The 12,741-nt window shown below is 36.5% G+C and overlaps 1 protein-coding gene across 2 annotated transcripts in view; it reads left to right on the plus strand.

Moving 5' to 3' along the window:
- NAA15 (N-alpha-acetyltransferase 15, NatA auxiliary subunit) overlaps positions 1–12,741 on the plus strand; it is a 38,900-nt gene that overhangs the window by 10,622 nt on the left and 15,537 nt on the right. For both annotated transcript variants that reach the window (XM_086746383.1, XM_086746384.1), the window contains exons 2-11: positions 2,997–3,081; positions 3,942–4,046; positions 4,760–4,917; positions 7,476–7,610; positions 7,781–7,934; positions 9,780–9,899; positions 10,578–10,673; positions 10,810–10,916; positions 11,330–11,402; positions 12,013–12,182. In XM_086746383.1, coding sequence (XP_086602509.1) covers positions 2,997–3,081; positions 3,942–4,046; positions 4,760–4,917; positions 7,476–7,610; positions 7,781–7,934; positions 9,780–9,899; positions 10,578–10,673; positions 10,810–10,916; positions 11,330–11,402; positions 12,013–12,182 — 1,203 coding nt within the window. The remainder of the gene's footprint in view (positions 1–2,996; positions 3,082–3,941; positions 4,047–4,759; positions 4,918–7,475; positions 7,611–7,780; positions 7,935–9,779; positions 9,900–10,577; positions 10,674–10,809; positions 10,917–11,329; positions 11,403–12,012; positions 12,183–12,741) is intronic.

Raw genomic sequence — 12,741 nt, forward strand, 5'->3', positions numbered from 1 at the left:
TACCAGCCATGGTGGCATATGCTGTATTGCCAACTTCCTTTCTCTCATTTGCACCTTTAAGCTTGTTTCTCCATAACCTCTTCAGAGAAGGAGATAAGTAGATGCATGGCTTCAAGTAGTGGAGTCTCAGTGATGAAACAATCTGTTTCTGAAGAAGGACGAAACATAAGCTCAATTTCATTTGTTCCCTTCCTTCCACTGTTGAAAACATACAATTTGTACATAGAACATGTACTTAAAATAAGGAAACTTATAAAATGATACAATTTTAAATGTTTCCATTAACAGAATGAAATAGGCTCAAACTATTAACCTGAAAGGTTCGAAAAATTGTATATAGTAAATTAATCAAACTTGTCTTGATCTAGAAACACCTGCAAATGGAGAACTATGGTACTTCTTTGGGGGATATACCCAGCTATGGCTAGTTCTTCATTTGGTCCTTCAGGTGATACAAGTACACGATCAGTTTGTGATAATTTATTGGTCCTGCCCAGTGTTCTCTGGGTTGATGGAACCTTTCCCTAGATATAAGTGGATACACACCACTCGTAAATTTTTCCTCTCTACAGCCTAAAGAAAGAATTTTTACAATTCTCAGTGAGTTTACTGTGTTCTAAAGTACCTTGCGTCGTGTGTTCTGTATCACTCTGAGAAAAATGTACATACAAATATATCCTGTCTCTAACACACATAGCATCTTGGCTGACTTTCCTTAAACTTCAAGGTAAAAGATGGGTTGTTAGAGTATGTAAAAATGGAACTGTTTAGAGATGAGATACCGTGTTCATAGCCAGCATCTGAGCAGCTGTACTTACAGGCAAATTGCAAAACCCTAAAGTACCCCTTCTGCTTCTGACAGTGCCTTAATTACACTGGAGATGTGTTCTTAAGTTCCTGTTGGCTGCACCACTTTTGTGACAGGTTTTGCTGCTTTCACACCTACCTAGGTGGGAGCAAATGATGATTCTACTTTCAGGGAGGAGTAACTTTACCTGGGCGGTAACTTTTATAACTGATGATTTCAATTTAAAAAAAAAAGGAAGCCTTGATCATGTTGTGTTGTCACCTGTAAGCTCTCTGTCAGCTCTCAGCAGTGGCTGATTAAAGTGACTCAGCCAGCTACTTGAAAGCAGGTAATGTCTAAAAGGTGTAAATAATAACCAGTCAAGTTTAATAATAAAAGAAAAAAGATGCTGCCTATACAGATTCCTCTTACCTAACACTTAATCTTGCTTTGCTAGGTGGTTGCTCTGCTAACTTTTTCTGTCTTTGGTCATAGAGGAAGTTGTCTCTTGGAAGTGTTCAAAGTCAAGGTTGGACAGGGATTTGAGCAGCCTGGTGTAGTGAAAGATGTCCCTGCCCATCGCAAAGGCATTGTGCTAGATGACCTTTGAAGATCCCTTCAATCCAAACCATTCTATCATTCTTTTCTTGATATGTTCCTCTTTGAGACCATCTTGCTCTCTCTGAGCATCTTCTCCTCTTCCTCCTCGTTTCTGTCCCATGATTTCCTTCCTCCAAAGGACGAAAACAGGTTAGGGGGAGCAAGATCCTTGGTTTGTGATGCCTTTTGGTCTTCAGCTTTGATGTTTCAGCTGTGTGGCTTTCAATACAGCCACTTAGTCATATACCCATTTTTTTTATACCTTTTAAGTTTGTTGTTGGTGTTTCCATCTGTGCTTTGGAAGAGAAAACTGGACACTAAACGGCACCTTTCTTGAGGCAAAAGCAACATAAAGCAGAGATACACCTAATTTATTTTTTTTTAAGCATTTCCATAACATTCGGGAATTTTTTTTAAAGTTTATTTTTAGAACTTTCTGCTTGATGGGAGGACCTGTTGGGTCTGCCTCTCCTAACTTTTTCTTTTTATCAGAGTGCTTAGAGGACAAATTATGTCCATACATGCTTATGAATGCTCTTGCATAGTTTGTTTGGAGCAGATGGAGGAAAGGTGGAATCCTGAAAAACAACTTAGGGTGACTTGAAAACTCTCAGCTGGTCAGCTGTTACCCAGCTTTACACTCCTGTCGCCCATCCTTCCGCTACAACTGGTCAACTAGAGTCAGTGAGATCCTGGTATGAATAACTTCCTAGTTACTATAGGATTTGGGTCTGTGCTCAAGCAACGTCTGTTTCTTTTATACTCTGGTCGAGGCATTGGTATTACAGTAAAATGAAAGCTAAGAAATTCTTAGCTTTTGCTTAAGTGACTTAAAGTGTATGAATTGGTGTTTATAACATTACTTCTTCCTCCTTTGGCTTCTATTTAAAGATTAGCACAGGGAGTGGATTGACAGAAGTAAAATACTAAAACTGGTTTTAAAAGTTCCTGCCGTGTGCCATTTTGCATGGCAGTCGCCTTGCATAATGAAATGAGACTCATACACAAGCAAATTGTTCGAGTTGGATTTAGTAAAACTGTAGAGGAATGTTTTAATTTCCAGTGTAGCAAGATAATGTTAGTATATACCAGTTTTCAAAGTTTGTGTGTATGTGAGATATATGTAGTATTCAAATTGATCATAAGACGTTACTTTCAGGGACAACACAACCAAATTCCAATGATTTCGTTTTCTTTCCTGCCTGTATGATTGTTGGAGGTTGTCTCGTGGTGTTTCTGTGAAAGGTAATTGAGGCAAAGTAAGTTGAATGCTTACCAAGATACGTGATGACATAAGGTGCGCTTTTATCTTGAAGGGAAGTTGTATCTCTGTAGGCACTTATGCTTCCTGTGGTATCTTATCTGAGAAATTGCTGTATGATAATGTGTCTTCAGTTATACATTTAAATTCTTGTTCTTACTAACATATGCTATTTTTTTTCTCATCACAGAAAGAACTTTTAATCACAGGAAGCTCATTCAACATGGTTCATTAAAATATTAGTACATTTTTTAGAAGGCCTACCTGCACTGATGCTCAATTTCAGGGGTGCAGAAATACTTTCACTCTAAATTTTTTTAATAAATTTACTCTATTCTTCTTCAACAGAGGTGTTATGAACATAAGCAGTATAGAAATGGGCTGAAGTTCTGTAAACAGATCCTTTCTAACCCGAAGTTTGCAGAACATGGAGGTAAGTTCTCAAATGATACATGCTCTTTTTTTTCCCTGTACTTCAGGAGAGTAATAATTTGTAAGTTTTATAAATATTTATAGCATTTTGTTGTTAACTGTTTGCCCATAAAGCAGTAGGAGCATCCAGAAACCTGCACCATGTTAAGACGTTATTGTCGGTAAGGTTTGTAATTTTTAAAGACTGGTCTTACCAGTAGTTAGTAGTCATAGCTTGGCATTCTTTATGCCGCAAGTCTAATATTCACTATAGCATGGTGCAGGTTTCTTAATACAAGTATTGCTTAAATCACTTTCCTGGGGAAATAGTTATTCACTCATGTAGAAGTGAAAGACAAAAGGAAGAGATTGAGTATTGTTCAGCACTGTATGTCTGTCAGCTCTGTGGTCTGCTACTTCTTCTGAAGGAATAGTCTGTAGAAGAATAAGGTGATGTTTGTGCCCCTTTCTGTATTTTCAATCAATTCTTAATATTGAGTTGAGAGTTTTCCACTGTCCAGAAAGGTGGCTTTTTTCTTTGCCAACTAGTTTGGCATGGATGAATGTGTGGAAGTCTCAGTGCTGTGAATAAATACTTGAGTACTTATAATGCTGCTTTGTAGTAAAAAAAAAACCTCCTCTTTTTGAAATGTTTGTAGAGTTTTTAGTGCTTTTGAAGTAAAACACTGCTTCACTTTTTGGTGGAAGTAATGCATGCAGTTTATGGTCATGTATGATATACTCAAGTGAATAATCTACCAGTGTAGTTTTCCATGTGAAAAAAGAATGCAAAATCTTGATGCTGCTGAGTCTAAATTTGCATTAAGCTTAAAAACCTATGATAATTAATAACTGATACTTATTTAATCTTCTTTTTTTAAGAAACCTTGGCAATGAAAGGACTAACATTAAACTGTCTAGGGAAGAAAGAGGAAGCTTATGAACTTGTGCGTAGAGGCCTAAGGAATGACTTGAAAAGTCATGTCTGTATCCTTTTTTAAATAGGGCTTTTGGTTATGAATGGAAAAGCTTTTTTTTTTTTTGTAACTTCATTTCTACAACTACCTGATTGTAACAAAAAACAGTACCATTAGACTTCAAACTGGAAGTTCAGAACTTTAAATTTTGTTTCCAATACCTAAGAATGTTTTGTCTAAGCTGTCCAAAGGGCAGATCCTTTGCAGCAATCCTTGCAGTCAAAGTTATCTCAAATATTATTCTGGCTTGCATTGTTGGGGTGTTTTTATCCTTAAGCTGCAACTCTAAACTTGTGGTGGGCTGAACCAGGCATTTGAGCATGTGATTTGCTTTAAAAACAGTAGTAGTTGCCATTACATTGATAAGGACTTGTCATATACTTAGAATGCAGCAAGTGCAAGCACTTCAGTTGTCTAATACAAGCCCTTACTTACAAATGTGTTCAAGTCAGCCTGCTAGTCTTTTCAGAGATCCTATTACTTGGTTTCCTCCCCTAGTATGCGAAAAAGTACCGTTTATAGCATATTATGTGCATCCTGTACGTATAACTGGCAAAGCAGTTTCTTTTTACAGCTGAGGAAAAGGATTGTAATGATCGTAATAATGTTACTGTCTGTTTATAAAATGGCTTAAGAGCTTTTTACCAACTATTCTGTCACTGCCATGTTAGATCTGTTTTCTCCCTGCCCAAATTCAGCAGAATCCTTAACAGAGTTTTCCAGGTTGGCATGTTTATGGCCTTCTTCAGAGGTCAGACAAGAAGTATGACGAAGCTATAAAATGCTATAGAAATGCACTGAAATGGGACAAAGACAATCTTCAAATCTTGAGAGATCTTTCTCTGCTACAGATTCAAATGAGAGATCTTGAAGGTTACAGGGTAAGTATACACACTGCATTTACTATCAGCTTCTAGGGAACTGCAGCAAAGGTGGCAAATTGTGTAATGACACTTAAAAAAAGATACAAAGTTAGATCCAGACTGTTAAAACTATATGGTGCTCAATACTTCATGAAAGTAAAAGCAGACATGCTACTGAGCAATTTCTGTAAAGTGGCATATTAAATAATTCTTTTTCAACTCAGTGCAGAATTGTTTGCTCTTTTTTTTTTTTTTAATGCTGTATTGATCCAGCTGTAGATAATCCCCAGTCTTCGTAGTTTTCTTTGAAGCATTCCTGCAGGTAAGAGGCAGTGTGTTCAGAAGATGACTGCTATTCAGGCAAGGGAGTTTATTTTTTAATAACTTTTTACCATATATCCCTCCTCCTTTAAATCAGTGGCCACCAGTTTTCCCTTGGCAGTGAGTAACGATACAAAGCAAACAGTATGCTGTGTGAAACATCATCTTTTGCTTCCCAGCCAACCTGGGAAGCTTCTTGGAAGTGACAGCTTCTTTGGTTCCAAATATTTCCTTACATTTCCTGTGAGCTGTAGGATTTGGGATCAAAACTCTTGAATATTCTTCCTCTTTCTTGATTTAAGACTCAAAATGTTTAGATTACTATCTTCTTTTCCTCTGTTTATTTTGTAGTAAAGCTGATTGCAGTTTGGTAATTTAAACTGGAACCCTCTTTCTGCCTGTTACCGCAGCACTCAGTCACTTGTTGCCTTGCATCAGTTGTCTGTATTTGTGAGATGATTCATGCTAACCAGCCATTACGACATGGTAGTGTCGCTGCTGTGATACTTCCATGAAGAAGAATACAAGCTTTGTATTGTCTTCTCTACGACTGCTACTCCTAATGTAGTTAGATTTTTTTTCTGTCTTCTTGAATTGCAATCTGATGTCAAGCTTGCCAATATCTTTATTTCTTAAAAAGGAGCAGCTTCTGTTTACTATGCCTATTGCAGAGATGTTTATGTGGTTCAGGCTGAGTTGTAGTTGCTGCCCATGATCAGTGTATGGCTCACTTAAGATCAAACAGAACAGTGACTATAGGAGATTTATTTGTTTCTTACTGTGCCATCTAGGGAAAGATGGCAATGGTCACTCTAAGTATTTACAATTCAAACATTAATTAATTAATATTTTAAAAACCCCTTATTTCCTCCTAAATTACATTGTTGTGCCTGGAAACTTGTCTGGTTTTCAGCTGAAGTACACTGATGTAACAAGGTATTTCCTTTTCTCTGGAAAAAAAAAAAAAAAAAAATCTTTGATATTTTTACCCAAGAGACCTTGGATAATATTTTGTGTCAGGTTTTCATCTTCTCGGGTTTTCTTTGCACCTTTGAAGTAGTGGTTGTTAAAACACATTATAGTTGTTCTCTTCATGGATTATTTCATTTTCAAATTAGGGTAATGTTAGTATGCCAAGAACAAGTTTTGTTCTTGGAGTCGTGTGGAACCATCAGTTAACGTAGGTCCTCAGTGAACTTATTGCTGAGTTAGGACATTTCTTAATCACTGGGTTTTTTCATATTAGTAACTTAGAAATTTGACTCCCCTCTTGCTGAGACAAGATAGCCAAAACTTAGCATAGGTGCCAACATTAATTTGCAAGTGTATGTTTTCTTGGCCTCTGGATAAATGTGAATACAAATGCATAATCACTAAACATGTGAATAACACATGTTTATAGAATGCATTAAGCATTAAATGTTAGCCTGTTTAGAAGCTAGTGTTCATGACTGTTCATATGCTAATTTCTAAAGACTCTGAATTTGCTCTCAAAACTGGAAATAAGATTGTGAGGTTTTTTTCCCTTCTCTTCAACTTCCACCCTCTCCTACTTTATAAGGTGATCCTGATTCTAATCAAACTGCTGTAACTAGTTTTACTTCTTTGTTAACCCCTACTTCTGACTGGGCTTTTTCAGTAGGTAGTAACTTTTTAACTTTATTTTAAATTACAGATCCCTGAAAGGCATTTTCCAGTAACAAAGCAAGTACAACTTTTCCCTCAGATTAAAACAGCACGATACCAAGCCAAATCTATTGCATCTCCTAGCTGTAATTATCTTCTTGGCAAAGAATAGGGATGCACTTCCATGACCTATTTTGCTTAACAACACTTGTAATGATTTAATACATATGTATTTCAAGGTGAATTTGAAACATCAGTATATAGTAAATGTTCCTGCAATTCAAACCGAAGTGTCCTTAGTTGCATTCTGTCCGTAAGCAGTAAGACAGGAAAAACACGTGTGTCATACGTTAGCAAAGTTAGTCTGACTCATCAGTATTCAATTGGATGTGGTATGTTATTTTGTGGATTTGGTTTGGGGTGGTTTTTTTTTTTTTTTCATTCAGTCAAGAACATTGTAGTGTTTTAAAGTTTATTCTTTCTTTTGGTTAAAAAAATACGTTTGTATATAGAAAACTGATTTTCAGTGGCATTCTTTAAATATTAGATACTGAAGACAAAGTATTGCATAATGGATTCTATAGAGCATCAGAATAAGGTCAGGAAAATTAGTAGCTACTTTTTTACAGGAAACAAGATACCTGTTGCTCCAACTCCGACCTGCACAGCGAGCCTCATGGATTGGTTATGCTATTGCGTATCATCTACTGGAGGATTATGAAATGGCAGCAAAAATCTTAGAGGAATTTAGGAAGACACAGCAGGTAAGAGGAAAACATGAAATTCCTGTATGGATTGCTGCTGAAGCCAAAAATAAAACACTGCTTCATTTCATGATGTGAAAACCTTATGCAGTTTCTTTAATCAAATGAAATAAATCACAAATCCATTCTAGAAGACTGAACTTTCTCATGTGTCTTGCTTTCCTATGTAGACGTCACCCGATAAAGTGGACTATGAGTACAGCGAACTGCTGCTTTATCAAAATCAAGTTCTCCGGGAGGCAGGACTTTATAAAGAAGCCTTGGAGCATCTTTGTACCTACGAAAAGCAGATTTGTGATAAACTGGCTGTTGAAGAAACAAAAGGTAATTACTTTTTGAAGGTACATTTAAACACTTAGTATACAATGGAATGCCTGTACTGTCAGCTTTTTCCCATCTTTTGGAACTTCATCTTTGATTTGGTTTTAGATTAGTTTATTTAATTCTGCTGTGGTGAAGAACTGCTTGTCTTGCAGCTATTTGGTGCCTCTCATACTCTTCTTCCAGGCTGATAAGACATCAGTAGAGTACAGAGATACTGTTCTGAAACGTGAGCTGATGAGTGTTTCGGACAAAGTCTTGAATTGACATCCTGAGGTTCTGTTTGGGCAGAGTACCCAGACCTGTGCTGTTATAGCTTTGGTAGTGGTCCTGACAGGGAGGCAGGCAGAAAGGGCAGAGTCATCTTTGGCAAAGTAGAAGGGTTTTTATTATACTTGGTCACTTTTACAGTGTATGGAAATAGACCTTTTAGCTGGGCAACCCAACGTAGGCTTCTGTTATTGTATTACTATCATTCTAGTGTATAATATTATAACAGAGCAATGTAGTATTTTTTTGGTTTTGATGAAGGTCCGAGGCTGGTACTGAAATAGGATTTTCAAATAAGACTTCACCAAAAAAAAAAACCCACAAAAAAAACCGAACCAAAAACCCCACAACAGAACACAACACAAAAACCTTCTAGTTACCAGAAAAATACATGCAAATACTCTTTGCAGTCTGTGCGCTTTCAGTAGGGTACAACTGATTAATTTTTTTGGGCACAGCTGCTATTGTGTTGGTATGTCTAGCTTAGATGCTGTGCATGCTGCAGAAAAGCCTACTGATAAATGAGTGTTGTCTACAAATTTTAAGTGTGTATGCAAAAGCCGTGGTGGATGAAGTACAACTGAGAAACACTGAAAATAGTATTGACATTTGCAACCATTAGATAAAAATTGTAGCTTTCACCTCAGAGAATTCAGGTTTGTTTTCCAGATTCTGTCATTTTCAGCAAGTGAACTATTGATGTTTTCTCTGGCATTAGATACTGCATGTAGTCTTCAAGTTATCCTATCTGTGGAAAGCAGCATCTCTTGACAAAATTGTGTTGGTTGCATGACATAGGGAAGAAGAGAGGTAATGCTGACTCGCATTTTCCTCTTGAAACTGGATGAGAAAATCTTACCTTGATCTAGAATGACACTATATCATGTCTGGTGTGTAATCATTTAGTGCCTAACACTTGCCAATAGCAAAGCTTTGTAAAATGTGGTTTCCCATTGTGAAATGGGAAATTGACTTTTGTTCCAACTGTAGCATCAGCAAAGATGCTCTCTACAGTTGTTAGATCTAGACTTTACTTTTAACAATTGTATCTTGTAATGAAGTGTAATTAAAAGGAAACTTGCTTCCAGAATCTTGAAAATTCATTAATCAGATCAACAGCTTGATTTAAAATATTGAAGTTAGTTTTATGAAATACCAGACTGAAGAACCATTCTTTTATTTGCAGCTCTGCAATTTCAATTTGGTATTCAAGATGCTATATACATGAAATACCGTGTACTGCTTTTAATTGCCTTCTGTAGTAAAAACTGCGCTTAAAGTAACCAGTCACTTCAGTAAGTGAGAAAAAAACTATGTGCATCTTGCTTTTAACATTAAATTTTGAAGTGAGTTTCAAGAGTTACTGGCTGAGTTGTAGAACCTTATTGTAATTGCACCTATTGTCAAAGTAAAAGCATATCTGCCAGCTAGTTTGTGATGCCACTGTGATAATTTTTTCTAAGAAGTGAGAATCTACATGGAGTTAAGGATTATCTAATCTTTTGCTGTAGAGTGATTAACATTACACTGCTTCAGTATCTTGTTACCTTAATTTAAAACTTCTTGGATTTCACACAGGAGAACTCATGCTTCAGCTTGGCAGACTTGAAGAAGCGGTTGAGGTCTACAAAGGACTGCAAGAAAGAAATCCTGAAAACTGGGCCTACTACAAAGGCCTAGAAAAGGCACTTAAACCAGGTAATGATTTGATATGTTGTAGTAAATAAGCTGTTCCTGCACGTTTTGAATTTATATATTTATCAAAACCTTTTATTACTTCAAATGATAAAACTATTGTTTAAAAACATCCCCATTTAAGTTTTGCTTTTTAGTCAGTGTGTAAGTATTGTCATAATATTTTTTTTAAGAAAGGCTGGAAGTATTTATTGTATTTTTGTTACTGTGACTTATCTAAAACCAAAACAACAAAAAATACAGTAATCTTTGTGTGTGGTTGAAAGAAGAGAATTACTTTTTAGAAGACAGTTTTGATTTAGAATTTTTCTTTTACTGTCTCTGTTACTTTATGTTGTAGGTAATAACGGTTTTGGAAAACTGGGCATGATTCTGCTGAATGGTTTTCTTTGTTCGGGATTTTAGCACAGCGATAAGACAGGAACTCTTTTTAAGATGAGAGATAAGCAGTTAGTCTTCCAGTGCTGGAAGAGAAATTTACAGATGCTGAATACCCGAGATCATTTAGTGCAGCAGTTTTAAAGAGAATAAAATGGAAATTGGTGTTCTTTAGGAAGTATAGAGCCATTAGTTGCTGTATATTCTGACTCTTTTCTTAACCAGATATAAATCACTCCCCTCCCCCTCTTCCATCCTTGCCAAAAAAAGAAGGAATAAGTAAACTGTAAAATTCTGTTGCAGCTAATATGATGGAGAGGCTAAAGATCTATGAAGAGGCCTGGACTAAGTACCCAAGAGGACTAGTTCCAAGAAGATTACCATTAAATTTTTTGTCGGGTAAGTGCATTTTTACTGAGCAGATAGTGATCAATGCTGGTGTTTCTTAGATACTAATGTTTTAACAACATAAACAGTGTGCAATTGACAAGTAATGTGTGGTAAAACAAAATCAACAGGTCTTTTTCCTCTCAAGGTGAAAAGTTTAAGGAATGTCTGGACAAGTTTCTAAGGATGAATTTCAGCAAAGGTTGCCCACCAGTCTTCAATACTTTGAGGTCATTATATAAAGACAAGGAGAAGGTAGGTTTTTCTCCCACTTTTTACATGATCTGTGTCATAGCTGTGATGTGTTAGAGGTGAAGAAAAAATTTTCTTCAGTGCTCGCTCCATCTGCACTGTTGTATATTATGGCCTACTATATCTAGAAGAAGGCAAGTACAAGCATCTAGAGCCTTGTGCCAAGTTGGTAGATGTAAAACACTTAAGATTTACTTAATGATAAGCTGCATAAGTGTTAACTGAGAGAGACTTGGTCTTAATTTGTTAAAAAGAGCCATGAGATGGAGTGCGTTCTCCTACATGTTGTAATTCAGGATATTGCAGAATTCTGTTACCAAAAATAATCAGTTTGGCTAACTCCAAATAGTTCAAGTTAAAGTAAAATACCATCTTGCCCACAGATTTTTTTTTTTTTTCTTGTCTTGCATGTGTAGGTGGCAATCATAGAAGAGCTTGTGATAGGTTATGAAACCTCTCTAAGAAGCTGCAGGTTATTTAACCCAAATGGTGAGTGCTAAGATTGGCATACTTCATGGAAGTAGTGCCTGGGGTAAGCTTTATGTGACCATTCAGAGGCAGGGAATCAGTGAGGAGTGAAGAAATTGAGATGATGGGTTTTTTCCTTCCCCCCGCTACTAACACAGAACTGAACCATAACCATTCTTAGAATGGATTTAACCTGTCAAATATAAAGTCTGTACTCAAAATCTAGTAACTTGTTCTAAAAGTTTTGCTGGTTTGCAAATGTGGTCATCTCTTTTCTATACCCTTCTTCTAAAGCAGTTGTAAATAAGAACCCTGCACTGTGCACTAAGCTGCATTAAGGGACTAGTTGGAACAAAATGCAGCTCCCTTTTGACCCACTAACTCCCTTTTCCTTTCCCTTAAAACCACAGTATGAGAAGGGAACAGTATATGCTCAGGTCTTGTCAAAACATAGACTTAAAAGTTAGTGGACTTACCTGGACCCAGTTGTTTGAAAACACTCCCAGCTCTGTTTTGGCAGCCTGATACAGAGACAGAATTAACTTCGGTGGCTATATTTATAGCCCTCTGCTTCTGGCATGCTGTTTTAATGAACTGAACAAAATAACTCCTTCCATTTTTATTCCTCCAGATGATGGTAAAGAGGAACCTCCAACCACTTTACTCTGGGTCCAATATTATTTGGCTCAGCATTATGATAAAATTGGACAGCCATCCTTGGCTCTAGAATATATAAATGCTGCTATAGAAAGTACTCCCACTTTGATAGAACTCTTCCTTGTGAAGGCAAAAATCTATAAGGTAAGTTTGGCTTGTTGTTAGCGACCAGAGGTTGATCATTTGTTATGATGGAAGACTTTTACATATGCTTATACTTTCATGTAATGGTTTTGATGTGAACTTTGAAGTGTGAAGCTTTTATAAAGCAAGACGCATGGCTAATGCATAGAAAATAACTTAGTTAATTTTAGTGAGCTTCTAGATAAGGCTGTTGTTCGGCTACTTGGGTTTTTTAGTGCCTATGAATAAGCTCCATGAAGATTTTTAAGTCAGTAAAGGGCAAATACTACAAAATGTGAATTCTCAGTCTACAATTATGTTTTTCATATTAAAAATCACACTAATAAATTTAGTTAATGTTTTAAATGTCTTCCACCTGTTCCTACCCCACTCTCCACTTTTTTTAACTACTTGAAAACAATTTCTGAACTACACTATGGTGTTGCATCAGAGTGGGATTATCCAAAGTGCCTTCTAAGCATTTTCAGGAAAAACGTCTAGTGCCAAAGGACCTGTAATTCCATAATGAGGAAAAGTAATTTTTCTGCGTTTTTTTCTTTAAACATCTGTTTTCCTGAAG

Source organism: Chlamydotis macqueenii, chromosome 4 (genome assembly GCF_036417535.1).
Source record: "Chlamydotis macqueenii isolate bChlMac1 chromosome 4, bChlMac1.mat, whole genome shotgun sequence".
Taxonomy (NCBI): Eukaryota; Metazoa; Chordata; class Aves; order Otidiformes; family Otididae; genus Chlamydotis; species Chlamydotis macqueenii.